At 45.2% G+C, this 15,623-nt stretch overlaps 1 protein-coding gene across 6 annotated transcripts in view; it reads right to left on the bottom strand.

Moving 5' to 3' along the window:
- Nucleotides 1-8,744, bottom strand: part of SH3GL3 (SH3 domain containing GRB2 like 3, endophilin A3) — a 95,313-nt gene extending 86,569 nt beyond the window's left edge. For 2 of the 6 annotated variants that reach the window (XM_075897134.1, XM_075897135.1), the window contains exon 1: nucleotides 8,136-8,732. Coding sequence is in view for 3 of the 6 variants with exons in the window: in XM_075897133.1 (XP_075753248.1) it covers nucleotides 8,136-8,180 (45 nt within the window). In the remaining 3 variants the exon portion in view is untranslated. Of the gene's footprint in view, nucleotides 1-8,135 lie in introns of all 6 variants that reach the window. The other 4 variants (XR_001369331.3, XM_075897133.1, XM_006139249.4 and 1 more) reach the window with 4 other exon arrangements.
- Between the last annotated feature and the right edge of the window lie 6,879 nt (nucleotides 8,745-15,623).

Here is a 15,623-nt window from a genome sequence, read left to right on the forward strand (position 1 = left end):
GTGGGCAAAAATAATTGCGCACCTCTGCTCTAAACTATGCAAAGACTGTAAACAGTGTTTCATAACAGACTCACTAATCACAGAAGCTACTCCAGTCATGCAGATGAAAATTCAGATGTGACTGAAACTGGCAAATGCCCAAGGTCCCACAATGATGTAAATCAATTTTTTGCAGATATCTCGCTGTTTTTGTTGTTATAAAATGGTATAATAAATGGAAATGACTTGGTAGAAAAATGTCAACATTTGAGGTCCCTTTGTCTGCTAAGGCTGGGGCCAAATGACCCTCCTGCCCACCCCGTCCTGCCAATAGGGCCCGAGTGTTATAAATGTTTAAAGTTTACATCCACCATTCACATAGTTTCCTGCTGTGCATATGAATCCCTTAAAAATTAGGAGATTGCAGCATAGCGAGGGGGAAGCTGTCACAGACATACAAATCTGGCAAACATTTTGTGAACACGGCATTTGTGCAGACTAGATAAACATTTTTATGGCAGCTGTAAGTAATCCTGGCCACCTCAAGACTCATCCCACAGTATTTCAGTGTCTCAGTGGTTAATAGTTTTATCCTCACAAAACACACTGATAACAAGCTGAGAGGGGTTGAAAGCACTTTGGACAACAGGATTAGAATTCAAAATAATTTTGACAAACCGGAGAAATGGTCTGAAAATAAACCAGAATGGATTTCAATAAGAACAAATATGAAGTACTACATTGAGAGAGAAATAAATAGTCATATGTAAAAGTGGAATGGTACTGACTGATACAGCACACCGGTAAGAAGTGGCTGTCAGTACCAGCCCATAAATAGCGAATGGCAACAGCATTTTAACATCACTGCCTCTTCCACCCCCCCACGCAATCTGCAGCTATGCTGGTAGGATCTGGCACTTCCTTCCCTCCCAAGAGCAACTGATGGTTGGGAAGGTGTCAAAAGAGGCAGCTGCTCTAGGGCCTGGCAATTTAATAGGGCCTGGAAGGCTCCTGGTCACCACTGCTACTTCCACCATGGCAGCAGCCAGAGCCCCAGGCACCACACGCTGTGCAGCGTTGAAGGGCTGGCTGGTGGAAGCTAGCCTTCAGCCCTGCACCTTCCGCCCAGAGTTCCATACTTGTATGTAGGGTTGCCAGGTGTCCAGTTTTGAACCAGACAGTCTGGTATTTGAGCTTTCTGTCCGGGAAACAAATTGATAAAATACCGGACATATAAATGTCTGATATTTTCTAATTAAATACGTTTTATTATTATCATGAGTATCAGTACGTAGTTGCATACTCGCTGGCTGGTAGACACACTCATGCAACTACGCAGTGGAGGAGGGAGGCTGGGCTGGGGTGGGATGGATTCACTGGGACCGGACTCACCCATGTGCTCGCTGTGACTGTGCACAGGACGGGCAGCGCCCCGGGATCTGCATGTGCCCGGGCCTGCCTCACTTCCCACCAGCTGGTTCTTCCCCCGCTCTTCCCGCCCGGCCAGCCCCGCTCCCTGCCAGCTAGTTCCCCCCAGCCATCCCCGCTTCCCCCAATTTCCTCCCAGCCAGCCCTGCTCCCCACTGGCCAGTTCTCCCCCGCCCCCGATCTCCCCCAGCCAGCACTGCTCCCCCTCTCCCCTTCTAGACCAGCTCTGCTCCCCACTGGCCAGTTCCCCCCGATCGCCCCCTCCAGCCCCGCTCGCCCCAACCTCCCGGCCAGCCCTACTCCCTGACGGCTGGTTCCTCCCCTCCCCCCACATCTCCCCTGGCCAGCCCTGCTCCCCACAACCCTCTCCCGACCAGTCCTGCTCCCCACCAGCTGGTTCCCCCAATCTCCCCTGCCAGCCCCACTCCCCCCGACCTCCTCCCAGCCAGCCCTGTTCACCACCAGCTGGTTCCCTCCCCCAATCTCCTCCAACCAGCCCTGCTCCCCACCAGCCGGTTCCCCCCGGATCTCCCCCACCAGCCCCACTCCCCCCATGGCCAGTTCATGAACAATGTGGGAAAGTTGGAGAAAGTCCAGAGGAAAGCAACATAAATTACTTACAAGAAGAGATTGAAAAAAATTGGGTTAGTTTAGTCAAGAGAAGACTCAGGAGTAGGCTTAGGGACTTCAAGTACGAAAAAGATCATTCTAAAGAAGAGGGTGATACATTATTCTTCTTAACCTTTGGGAACAGGACAATAAGCTTATATTGCAGTAAGGGGGTATGTCTACACTAGCCCCCTAGTTCGAACTAGGGAGGCTAATGAGAGCGACCAAAATTGCTAATGAAGCATATTAAATTAGGTTTAACTGTTAATTCAAACTAAGGGGTTTCATCTAGGACTTGCACTTCTCTGCCGTGTGCAGTTACTTCGGGCTAGTCAGTTTCCAAAATGGCGACCAGCCAGGAATATGCTAATTAAGCGTGGGATATTTAAATCCCATGCTTCATTAGCAATTTCGGTCGTCCTCATTAGCCTCCCTAGTTTGAACGAGGGGGCTAGTGTAGACGTACCCAGGGAGATTTAAGTTAGGAAGATTTTCCTGATGTCTAACCGTAAGAGTAGTTAAGCACTGAAATAAGTTACCAAAGGAGGTTAAAAAATCTCTGAGGGTATGTCTACACTACCCTCCTAGTTCGCACTAGGAGGGTAATGTAGGCATACCGCACTTGCAAATGAAGCCCGGGATTTGAATTTCCCGGGCTTCATTTGCATAAGCGGGGAGCCGCCATTTTTAAAACCCCGCTGGTTCGAACCCCGTGCAGCGCGGCTACACAGGGCTCGAACTAGGTAGTTCGGACTAGGATTCCGAACTACCTAGTTCGAGCCCCGTGTAACCGCGCTGCACGGGGTTCGAACCAGCGGGGTTTTAAAAATGGCGGCTCCCCGCTTATGCAAATGAAGCCCGGGAAATTCAAATCCCGGGCTTCATTTGCAAGTGCGGTATGCCTACATTACCCTCCTAGTGCGAACTAGGAGGGTAGTGTAGACATACCCTGAAGGTTTTAAAGAACAGGTCCCTAAGTCCCAGTCCAAGGTCTTAACCATAGGACCATACTTCCTCCCAGGCCTTTACACTCTTCTACTGAAACAAAATCTATGGAGAAAGAACATCTCATTTTCCAAGGACCATTTTCTCTAGTGAGAACAACAAAAATTATTTTTTTAAATATACAGATGCCTACAGAGTCTCCCTAGAACCTTTTGCCAATGAGAAGTTATCCAGCCAAAATCTACACTTACTGTATTACACCTATTAATCTACAGATACCGAGAAAATAAACCTCCAACCACATATAATCTAATATGAGTGGAAGAGGAATAGATTACTGTAAACACTGCCTGATTGAATGTCTACATTGGCGAAGAAAGAGACATTGATGTTTTGACCTCCTCAACACTATTTTTAAATATTCAAAACATGTAATAGTCCCCCAGGCATAATTATAAACAACTCCAAACCTAAAATAATAGATGAAACAATCAACTTCCTTTCTCCACTCTCCTGTCCTATCCAATATTCTGCTTACTGCTACCCAAAAGAGAATAGCAAACTGAGCTCTGATATATGGCTACAGGATACAATGGCTTTCCTTTTAAGTTCTTGATTCATCATATCTAACTCAAATTAGTAGTGGCTGAAATGTTTTCATATTTGATGGACTCTGTGATAGTCTGTGGCCCCTTGGCACAAATATAAGTGTTATTTAATCAAAGCGAGTTTCTCTCTCAATTTCAATAGTGAGACTTAGTGATTCTTTCACACATATTAATTGCCTCTTTTTTTTTGGTTACTACATTCTCTGTTTCTGTTAATAATTATAAACTCTCTTTAGAGATACAAGGTGGGAAGGGAATATCTTTTACTGAACTATCTTTTGTTGGTGAAAGAGACAAGTTTTTGAGCTTACTCAGAGATCTTCCTCAGGTCTGGGAATTGTATCCAGAGTTTCACAGCTAAATATAAGGTGGACATTGGATAATGCACAGGCTGAAGGGCTGGCACACTTGCTGGGCTCCTGTGCAAGGCAAGGGGAGGGTTGGCTCTGTGCTCCTGGACATTTTGTAATTGTTTTTTTCCCTGAAATTCAGAACTTGAAATTAAAATTAAAGAACAAGAAGCTTATGGAAAGGTGATGTAAAGCCTGCAGCACAGAAAAATAATGAAAAAAGTGGACCCAAGAGCAGCAAGTAGTTCAATGACTAATTTTGTAACTTATGTTTACAATAAATGGAGACAGATACTAATAAAATGTGAGGGTAAAAAGACTGGAACAGAGAGCTTTTCAGAACAGAATATCATACCTGTTGTAGTAACTGGACTAAGAAATGCAAAAAGAGCTCTGTGTTTTCAACATTATGAATGCATTTTGTTTAAGTGTAGACTCTCTGATCTCATTTGCTTTTTTTCTTTCAGATTCTTGTCTTCAAGTTCTGTCAGTTCTTAAATGTTCTCATTTCTTTATCACATGCCTGGCATGATCCTCATTCCCTTCAGTATTTTCTTGTCCTCTGGGAAATTTGCCTATTTCTGTCATCTGCCCCCATCCTCCTTTGAGGACACTAAAGCAAAGAATTAATTTAATCTCCCCCCCCCCCCCCCCCCCGCCAAGCAATTCCTACCTCTTCTGTCAATAATTATCCTTGGCATAGAATCATAGAATAATAGGACTGGAAGGGACCTCGAGAGGTCATCGAGTCCAGCCCCCCACCCTCAAGGCAGGATCAAGCTCCGTCTACACCATCCCTGACAGATGTCTATCTAACCTGTTCTTAAATATCTCCAGAGAGGGAGATTCCACCACCTCCCTTGGCAATTTATTCCAATATTTGACCACGCTGACAGTTAGGAATTTTTTCCTAATGTCCAATCTAAACCTCCCCTGCTGCACTTTAAGCCCAGCATCTCTTATTCATTCCATATACAGAGAGATAGTTATGCCTCCTTCAATGATCTCTTATTCTGTATGCACTTACAAATAAAAAAGCCCATAAAAGCAATATTCCTTTCATGTTCCTTATTTGCTTCTCTTGTCATTATTATAAGTAAACTCTCTACATTTAATTCCATCATAATATTTCCAGTTGGTATAACCTCTTTATTGCTCTGGCATATTTTTTGCTCTCCATGTTTGTCTGCTATAAATTGGTTTAAAGTATAGAAGTATGTGTGTGGGGAGGATGGATTAGAGGGGATTAGTCATATTACTGTAGATAGATAGCACATACATTTTAACCACATATAAACTCCAAATTTATTTTGTCTGCTGTCCATCTACTACCTTACCCTGTTCCATTTCACCCAATACTCTCTGCTGAAATTCTTCCAAAAATGGTTCTGAAACTACTACCTTGGATTTTTCCCCCAGCAATTTTAAAAATACAGTGTAATACGCTTTCCTCAATCCCAGCCCACCTTGGAATTTCAGCTACATTGTTTTTTTCCTTGAGAATCATAGGTGTGTCTTGAGTCACTTTACTTCGTAATATGTATTCCATCATGCACCACGGAAAGAAATGAGAGCTTAGTCATTAACCTCAATAGGTCCAAAATCAAGCTCTGGGTGATGATATGCTGTTTAAATTTCCTGGTTATATGCTGTATTGAGTACAGGAAGCAATGCAATAGCACATCTCACTACATTTCTATTAGCTTGTTCTAGACATATATCACTTTGGTTTCTGTTAAGTTCATTATCTCCCACAGGATTGGGTAGATTGCAACACACCTTCACTAGCAATTTTACATTATATGTTGCTTTTGTTGTGGTTACAACTCTAACTTCCTGGCTATGAGCCTTTTGTTCTCTGTATTATGAAGGCATCATATTTAAGGTTGTACCATTTATCTTCATAAGGGATCTTACATACAAAGTACAAAACAAGCCCAAATGATCTTCAAGTTACCCTTGTATATTTTTACCCAGGGAGCTCCACTTTTTGTCATGGGCATGCTGAGAGTTAAGCATATAGATTTGAAACACTGTTTCATCCAAACATATACATATCCTTTGAAAAGACAATATTACAAGGAAAGATAAGAACATGACTCCCAAACATGATAGATGTGCACTGTTCATAAACTGTAAAGGGTATGTGTTAGGGATGTAAGCAACTAGCATATGCTTATCAGGTAGTCACATAGTGACTTAACTAGTCGATTCCTCCTCCCCCCTCTTGCTGCCTCTATCAGAGAGAGGTGGCAAGGGGACAGGCGACAGTGATGGGGGGGAGCTGGCTTAAAAACCAATTCCCCCCCAGCACCATGTCTGTGGGAGGTGGGGGGGCAGAGCAGGGGAGGCAGAGGCATAGTGGGGGAATTGGTGCAAACTGGGAAACAGCTGATTCCTGTTTCGCACCGGGTCTCAGACACTATACATCTGCTTTTTAAATGTATTAAGAGCCACCAGGCTCTTAATATATTTAAAAGGCAGAGGTGCAGCAGGGGAACAACGGGGGGGGGGAGGGAAATCAGCTTGTGCCCAGTTCCAGATGCTGCACCTCTGCTTTTTAAATGTATTAAGAGCCTGGCATCTCTTAATACATTTAAAAGACAGAGCCACAGTGGGGTTAGCTCCAGGGACCGGGAACTAACCCAGCTGAAGCTCTGCAGTTTCCCCCCTAATCAACTAGTCAGTGGAAATTCCATCAATTACTTGATAAGCTGATTAAGTGCAATTTGGCATCTCTACTATGTCTACACTATGGGATAAGGTCAAATTAAGATATGCAACTTCAGTTACAAGTTGAAGTACCTTAACTCAACTCTGGGCACTGTCCACACTTCAGGAAGTCAAAGGGAGAACACTCTCCCTTCTACTTCCCTTAGTCCTCATGGAAGCAGGACTACCATCATCAATCAGAGTGCCCCTCTCAGATTGAATTAGCATGTATTCACTAGTCCTGCTAATTCGAGCTCTGCAGCAGCTTCAATCTTCTCTGTAGTGTAGACATACCCTAAGATACTAGCACTAAAGACAATACAACTCAATAAAATGACAGCTAGGCAATCAGGCACTGAATCCTCATTTTTTCCTATCCACAGCAAGAACAAGTGAGCCTAACTAGACTCAACAGGTTACAGCTGAATTCAGTGCTGCCATGATCACTAATTATGGCAAATGGAATTACACAGCTCTTGGGGATTTTGAACAAACAAACAGTCTATCCAGCACAGATGTGTGGGGCACCTCAGCTTCTTCATTGAACTGATTTCAAATACAGAGAATGGCTCTTGAAACTATCAGCAAAAATACATTATTTTCATGCCGGCTCATGGTACACTGCAATCAATTCACCTGCCACAAGAGGGGATTTCATAACCTGGAGAAAAATCAGCCATAGTATGTATGAGAGTCACATGACATAAAGGGGGTAGAAAATAAATAGGAAAGAAAAGGATGGTTGAAAAAGGTGAAGCACTGGGAGGGGAAGAGAAGTGGCAGTTCCTTGGAAGCGGAGAGTGCTGAAGTTCCCCTAGAAATGGATGATGACATATGACACAGAAAACAGGGAAGCTCCCTTGGGGTTTGGTAGACTCTATGAGACATGGGGGTGACAACATGGTGTAGAAGAGTAAAATCAGCAGAGCAAGGTAGTCCCCCAGATGGGCTAATAAAGGGGAAATCTGTGGAGGGATATGCTATAACTAACAGCTTGGATGAACAAGACTGTGCACAGCACCTAGCATATCCTTGATTGGGGGCAGTGTCATCAAACAATTAACAGGAATAAAACCATCGGAAGCCTACGGGGGTAATGTTCTGGGGGGGGGGGGGGAGGGATTAATCCTGACTCAGGAAGGGCAGATCAAGGAGGTCATCCTACTGGAAGGCACAGGGGTGGAGAAAAGGGATGAATCTCAGGGTAAAGGATGTGTGTGTAAAAAGAGTAGTCTGACAACTCTCTCCTGGAAGGGGAGCGCTTGGAGGTAACACCCTGGGTGAGTGGGTAACCACCCCCAGCGGAGAAGTGTTAAAGAGTAACCCTCCCTGGGAGCGGGTAACCCCTAAGTGACAACGGGTAGAGCTGTCACCTGGATAGAGAGGGCGAAGGGAAACCCCTGCGTGAGAGGGGGCACGGGAGTGTGCAGAGATAAGTGAAAACCAGTCCGGGTGGGGGAGGGGGCACTGCCATTCCCCGCCCCACAGGGACCGCTTCGCTTACCTGGCTGGCTTTGTGGAATTGCTTTTTCAGCCCCGCCACCGACATCCTGTCCCCGCGGCGCCCCCTGCTCTGGGCTCAGCCGCCTGCACCGCAGCGAACAATAGGCGGCTCCTAGCGCTGCCCAGGCCGAGCGCCCGGCCAGTTAGTACCAGCCCGGCCGCTGGCTCTCTCAGAGGCAAGCACCGCGCTGGAACCCCGCACGGATGGAAACATCGCCTTCCAAACAAGCTCCACAGCTGCCAGCCCATTGGCCCCCGGCGAGGCCTATGCAAATGAGAGAGCCACAGCTGTCTGCCGATTGGCCAATGGCGAGCACTATGCAAAGAAGGGGAACTAGATGACGCCCACGCTGCCGTGTTGCATGGAGACCGCAGCAGGAGGGAGCGCAGAGGTTCCAGCAACGCGCGGAGCCTGCCGGAGAGGTCCCTGCCAGGCTGCTACCATCATTCAGGGATGCCTCTGAATACAGGCAGGGGCATCACGCCCACGCTGTGCACCTCTCCACGCCCCCAGAGGCCACGGGTCCCTCTGTCCATCTGGCTGTCCAGCTCCCTACATTCCCCAATCCACTTCCTTTTCAGCCTCTGGACCTAATCTGTCTCTTTCCTTACCTCTCCTCATCTCCAGCTAAAAGCTCTGTCTTCTCCACAGGTTCACCCACTGCTCCATAGCTCTAGTATCATTATGTATTGTAGCACTTGGACCAGGACCCCCAGCGTGCTAGGTATGGTACAAACACAGAACAAAAAGACAATCTTTGTGCCAAGGCATTTACAATCTAAGGATGAGACAAGAGACTACAGGTAGACTCAGAGGGTATGTCTAGACTGCACCAGTCTGCCGGCAGAGGAAGGCAGATTAGGCTGCGCAAAATTGCTAATGAAGCGGGGAAGCAAAGTAGGAGCATAAAATGGCCACCGCTTTTTTTCTGCACGGAGCTTTGTCGAAGAAAAGCGGCAGTCTAGAGGCTGACCTATCGCTAAAGAAAGCCTTTTCCGATAGATCCTGTATACCTCGTTTTACGAGGCATAAGAGACAGTTTGGAGATTAGAAAGAAACAGTGACAACACTACTAGTGAGCATGAAGGGCTCTGGTCTTAACACCAACAGCCTAATCTTATTTCCCCATATTTATATTTTATCTCATCTTTGTTACCTAATTTATTTTTTTCTATTTAAATAGATAATATCTATCTGTCTGTCTGTCTGTCTGTCTACCTACAGATACCACAAGACTTGCTTAACTCTCTAGCTATGCTATGCCTATGTTCAGGGTTGCTGATGGGGTGTAGGAAGGGAAGGAGGGCAAAGAGGACAGCTGTACTGGGGGCCTGGCAATTTAAAAGGGCCTGGGGTTCCTGGAGCGCTGACGGGTTTGAAGTGCTGCTGGAGTGCCTGAAGGGCTGGTTGTGGAAGGCTATCCACAGCCCTGCCCTTCTGCTTGAGGCCCCCTCCTTTCCCAGGGCACAGAGCCGAGCTCTCTCCCACCTTACCCAGGGATCTGGCATGTCTCTCCCCACCCTGCCTATGTCATTCGTACAGTGCCTTTCACTGTTGTGTTTGGCACAGGATTTTGATTGCTACAAGGCATTTGGAAGATATGACTACAGTAAAGGAAAAGCAAGGTATTTCCAGAGTGCTTTGGAATTGGTTAATAATCATGATCAAAGAATGGGCAAAACCCCTTACCTGAACTCCCCCAAATTTCAACTCGTCAGGGATCCAAACTTTGTATACAGGGCTGTGTAATGGCCAAAACCAACATATCTGTTCAAGATTTGGTGTATTCAGAATTAAACCCACTGTAATAATAATAGAAATTATTACTTTATTAGTAACACTAATGGCAATGACACTGTTCTTTAATTTAACAGTGCCAGTAGTGAAGGAATAATTTGGTGGGATCTGACTCAAGATTCTCAAATGCGTGGGGTGGACAGTGCTGATTATAGTACTACCTTCTTAAAGCATTCAAAGATTATGAGTCAGGCCCCCAAAATCACAAGACTATCTTAAAAGTCATGAGATTTAAATATTTTTTTCAGAGGGAGGGGTAATTTGCTTTGAGGTGTTTGAGCTTTTGGGGAAAGCTGTTCATCCCCAAGGCATGTGTATTTCAAAGTAAAAGTTCAACCTGAAACATACCTACCAAAGTATCAAATGAAGGGATCTGGCTGTTGAATTGAACTTCTTGACTTAGCTATTAGAATGGGGCATTTACCATTCTGCCCTCTCCAGCCTCCTCCCTTATCATTATCCTGTCTCCTTCCCCTCAGTTCCCCTCCTTAGTTCACCTAATTTCCTCACCATTCACTTCCCCTGATCTCCTGTAGTCCCCTGTTCCCAGTTCAGCCCCTACAATCACTCCTCCACATTTTTTGCTCTGCCAATCTCTATTCCCACTGTCTTCTCCTAATTTTAATTTTAATTAAGACAAAGTTGCAATAAAATGTTAATATAACTACACCATATGTTAGCAGTAAGGAGCAGGTTAATATTTAAAAAACCTGGATAAAGATATTGGTTTAGTGCCTGGGGAACCTCTTCCTCTGAGTATGCTAAAAAGGGTGACCCACATTTTAAATGCCTGTCCTCTTTTTCTCCTGATCTACAATCTCCCTTTTGCTCCCACATTCCCCTTCATTGCACTCCATCTCCCTTTGCTCCTGTTCAGACTCTCTCTCAAATCCCTCATTCTCCTCCCATCCCTGTTACTCTTCAGACTTATGTTGCCAACTCTTGTAATTTTATTGCGGGGCTCTTAATATTTCAAGCTGAAGGTCTGAACACTAATTCTTGGCATGAGTGGGCAGCTTGTGTGTCTTTTGGGGTATTTTTTTTAGCTTGTTTAAAGTTTACATTATGGTCTGTTGGGAACTGTGTGGCCGTGTCTACACTGGCCACATAACCCGTAATAGCTATGGAAATGAGAGAAGTCAGAATAGGGAAATGCGCGGGGGATTTAAATATCCCCCACGGGATTTAAATAAACATGGCCGCCGCTTTTTTCCGGCTTGGGGAAAAGCCGAAAAAGAGCGTCCAGACTGGCGCGATCCTCCGGAATAAAGCCCTATTCCGGAGGATCTCTTATTCCTACTTGCAAGAGAGATCCTCCGGAATAGGGCTTTATTCCGGAGGATCGCGCCAGTCTGGACGCTCTTTTCTGGCTTTTCCCCACGCCGGAAAAAAGCGGCGGCCATGTTTATTTAAATCCCGCGGGGGATATTTTAATCCCCCACGCATTTCCCTATTCTGACTTCTCTCATTCCCATAGCTATTACGGGTTATGTGGCCAGTGTAGACACAGCCTGTGTGTGGTGATTGTTTGGGAATAGGGACCAAGAGCCTAATAACTGCTGACTGAATGGATGCTAGCGAAGTTCTAGCCTCCTCTCCTTTGATCCTCACCTCCAGTGACAGTGGCCCTAGAACAATTATTATTGTGGGGGTGCTACGTGCCATTGAACCAAACTCTATATCCTTTGTCTAATGCAGAGGTAAGCAACCTCCAGCCAGGGGGCCAGATGCAGCCTCCGGCTTGCCTGGATCTGACCCCCAAGGCTCAGCACCCTTCCTCAGCAGTGGGGAACCTGTGATGGCACTCCAGCCACCCCCACTGCCCCACCATGGGCTGGGCCTAGTAGTTTTTTTTCCCCTGTGTGTCAGTGGCCCCCAACCCAAAAAAGGTTCCCCACCTCTGGTCTAATGGAAATCACTTCAAGCAAGGGGCTGCTGCAGCACCCCCCCCTCCACTCCTAGCTCCAGCACCTATGTCCAGAGACATTTGCCCAACATTCTTCATCCCCCCCAACTTCTACTTCTGAGGAAATTCTGTGCCCCAAAAGTACATTTTACATTATAGAATTCTGCACATTTTATTTGTCGATAATGAAATGTGGAGGCTTCAGCATGTCAGGGGAGAGCATAGGCCACTGGCTGCAGGGAGGTGGGAGGTGACCCTACCTCAGTATGCAGACTCAGCAACGAGGCTGCACCTGATGCTGACATAACACCAGGGCCAGGCCTGTCCCAGAAACACTCCAGGACCCTTCCCCTCCACATCAAACACACCAGGTGTGGACCAGGTATGTTCATCCCAGTAGGATCCAAGTGTGGAGGGATCAACATTTGGGGAGGTTCTGTGGAGGGCAATCTGTATGTAGGCAGCTAAGTGGGGAGATCTAGGTGCGGGGGAATCTGGATATACAGTGACTTGTTGGGGGGTTCCAGGTGCAAAAGAGGTCCAGGTGAAGGTGGCCGGGACTTGGCAGAGAATCTGGGTATAGAGGGATGGGCCACTGCAGAGGAATTGACTGTAGGATACCAGCAGAGGGATCTGGGTGCTGGAGGAGTGGGGCATGGTGGGCTGGGTGTTTGAGCGTGGGAGTTCAGCAAGGAATGGTCTGGTTACTGGGGTGGGAGTTACCAGATGCGGGGGAGGGGGAGGCTAAGTGAGGGATCTGGATATGGTGAGTTCCAGATGCACAGGTGGCAGGCAGAGGGAGCAGCTCCCCATACACAGTAATTACTCATTTAACATGTGCCCACTTAACACGTTTTTGCAATAGCACGATTTTTTTTAGGGAATTTTTTCGAATAACACGACCCTCCCCAAAATAACACAAAAATAATCAAGTGGCAGACTGCTTTGTGTGGTGGTATAAGTTGGTAAAAACAGTGGTAATACACATGAGTGGATGAACCCATGTGGTCACAGCGCTCCTCCGCTCACTCAGGTGTTTATTTTTGTGTTTTAACAAACTGCAGCAACTTGTGTTACTAGATATCTAATGTTGACGTTGATGACCCAGCACCAACAAAAAATTGACTTTGCCACCACCACCTAAAATGCAACCCCCACGTTTTCCATTATTTTTAAGAGGAAAATTGACCCCGCATAGCACGTTTTCGCTTAGCACAAACATTTTCAGAAACGCATCTGTAGTGTTAAATGAGGAATTACTGTAGTGATCCTCCCTTCCCCCACCCCGCAGCTGAGCAGCAATAGGGCAGGAAGAGAGGAGGGTGCAGTGCTTCCTGCAGCTAGGGGAGGTCTCTGGGAATGGGTGTTACCTGATCCTAGCTGCTCCTTGAAAGGGGAGAGGAAGTCCTGTCCTCCCTGCTGGGACTAGCACTGGGCCTGGTCCAGGGTGAGAGCCAATGGATGGGGCTTCCTCAGCCCTGCTCTCTATGGTGATTTACCTCTTCACCAGCTGCTCTGGGTACCTGAAACAATGTGCCCACTCTGTCGGGGAGGGGAGCATGAACATTCTTGCAGCTTCCCTTTGCTTCTCCCATCAGAAAATTATTTTTCTGTGGAAAAGCAAAGAAATCTGCAGAGGACCTGAATTCTGCACATGCACAGTGATACAGAATTCCCCTAGGAGTAACACTCCTTGTGATGCCTTCCCTAACTTAAAGCTTCCCTCTCCCCCAATTTATAGGGAAACATTGCTGGCTGTTCCCCTTCATCAGGGAGTAAGGGGAAAGTGCACAGTTTGTTGCATTCTTCTATTGGCTGGGAAGCACAAGGGGCAGACAAACCTGGACCTGCTCTAGACATGGGGATATGCACCCCTCCCCCTGGCTATACCTGCTGGAACTGCAGTGACCTTGAAGAGGGACTTCTTACCTGACCTCCAAGCTGCTGTGGTTGGAGAGGGTTGGGGTTGTCTTCTCTTCTCGGGACAGCCTGCATGTTGAACTCCTCGTCACCAGCCCTACCCTAAAGCAATTATTTAAATGAAGCATGTACATTTTCATTTTATTTTCCAAAAAAACAAAAATTAAGTCAGTTAAGGACCCGGTCAAAGCTGGGTAAATTTTCTAGTATAATATAAATGCAACTTCATGTAAAATGGAACTTCTTTTATCTGTAATGCTGCTGAAAGTAAATTGGACAGCTGCATGTTCTGGATGCTTTAAACATTTTTGCATCTTGCTAGGAGTTTGTGAATATTCACATGTGCTTACTTTTAACAAGTTTTACAGCATGGACATTGTTTTCCTTTCAGTGTAATTTAATAGGTCTTTTGGGAGCTGCCAAGTTTGAACATCTGGGAATCATCACATGTTGTCTCTTGATCATTGAGGCAACAGGAGAGGTCTGATAGATCACAGATGTTAAATATGGCAGCATTCCACAGACCCACTGGATCACAAAAGGGAACCCCAGATTTCAAAATCTCATTAGGCTTCTTTGACTTGATCAAGTTCATGTAGGCAACACAAGCAGAAGGAAGACCTCTTTGTGACAGTGGTGGAGATTACTGGAGTTTATGAATTATTAAAAAACATGTGGATTTGGAGGAACAAAATAATATTGCTAAAGCACTTTTACTATTAAATCTGTACAGTGAGATTAGGACAATTTCACAAGTCCCTGCTTATTGGAAATGGTGATGGACTCTGTCTGCTATTGGATAATTCTGTCATTCCTTACAACATGAAAAAAATATATTAAGTTTCTGTGCACATGAAAGTAACCACTGTATTAGCTGTGTAAATTACATTATGTTAAAAACTTTATTTTTTCTTCTATGTGCTTTTTTTTACTAGAGTTCTATGCAGAAATGTGCAAAGAAGAAATGGCATTTTATAAACTATTAATGCCACCTTCTGGCTTTACAGAGAATTTTTTTTTATTTTAAGTCTGGAAGACATCATAGCACCTTCACCCAATAATTACCAGATATTCTTTAAAATTTATTTTAGATTATAAAATTGGTAAAATTATATTTCACAAGTTTAAAGTTTATATTTTGCTAATTTCTATGCATTTTGTAGCTTGCTAAATTGAATTTTAGAAGCCTTAACATTTATTTTCCTAAGCTATCCAATTTCTTTTAAAAAAATAAACACACCTGACATTGACTTTTCATAGAAACAACCTGGAAACTATTGCAGCGTATCCTTTAAAGTTACAGCTGAGTCAACACTATGGGTGAAACACTGGCTCAGCTGACGTCAATAGCAGTTGTGCCATTGACTTCAATGGGGCCAAGATTCACCCTCTACATTTTGAGAATTGTACTTGTACATTGAGATTGGAATCTTCAAAGGGTTTTTAAGGAGGTAGGTACCCAAATCCTGTTGCAACGCAATAGGATTTAAGTGCCTAATTCCTTTAGGATTATTTTCAAAATCCCATTTTGAAGGTCTAATTCTGGAAGGTGCTGAACAGTTCCTGCAAGCACTTTAAAATAAGATATTTTAAAATATACACAGATCAGGCCACTTAAAAGATGTTGGGGTAGATTCACTATTGCACTCTGGCAACCCTGCATTATAATAGACCTATAGCTGATTTGTTCCACCAAAGCAGCCCATTGCCGACAGACTGTACCACTAAATGTGGCTCATTAAATATTTGTATGATCAAGGTGAAATGAATTGCCAAAGCAAAATCCTACCCTACTATATATTATACTGATGCACAAGGAGTAAGGGAAAAGAGCCAGGGAGCGTCTCTCACTTGGGAAAGCAGCA

The sequence above is a fragment of the Pelodiscus sinensis genome, chromosome 14 (genome assembly GCF_049634645.1).
Source record: "Pelodiscus sinensis isolate JC-2024 chromosome 14, ASM4963464v1, whole genome shotgun sequence".
NCBI lineage: Eukaryota > Metazoa > Chordata > Testudines > Trionychidae > Pelodiscus > Pelodiscus sinensis.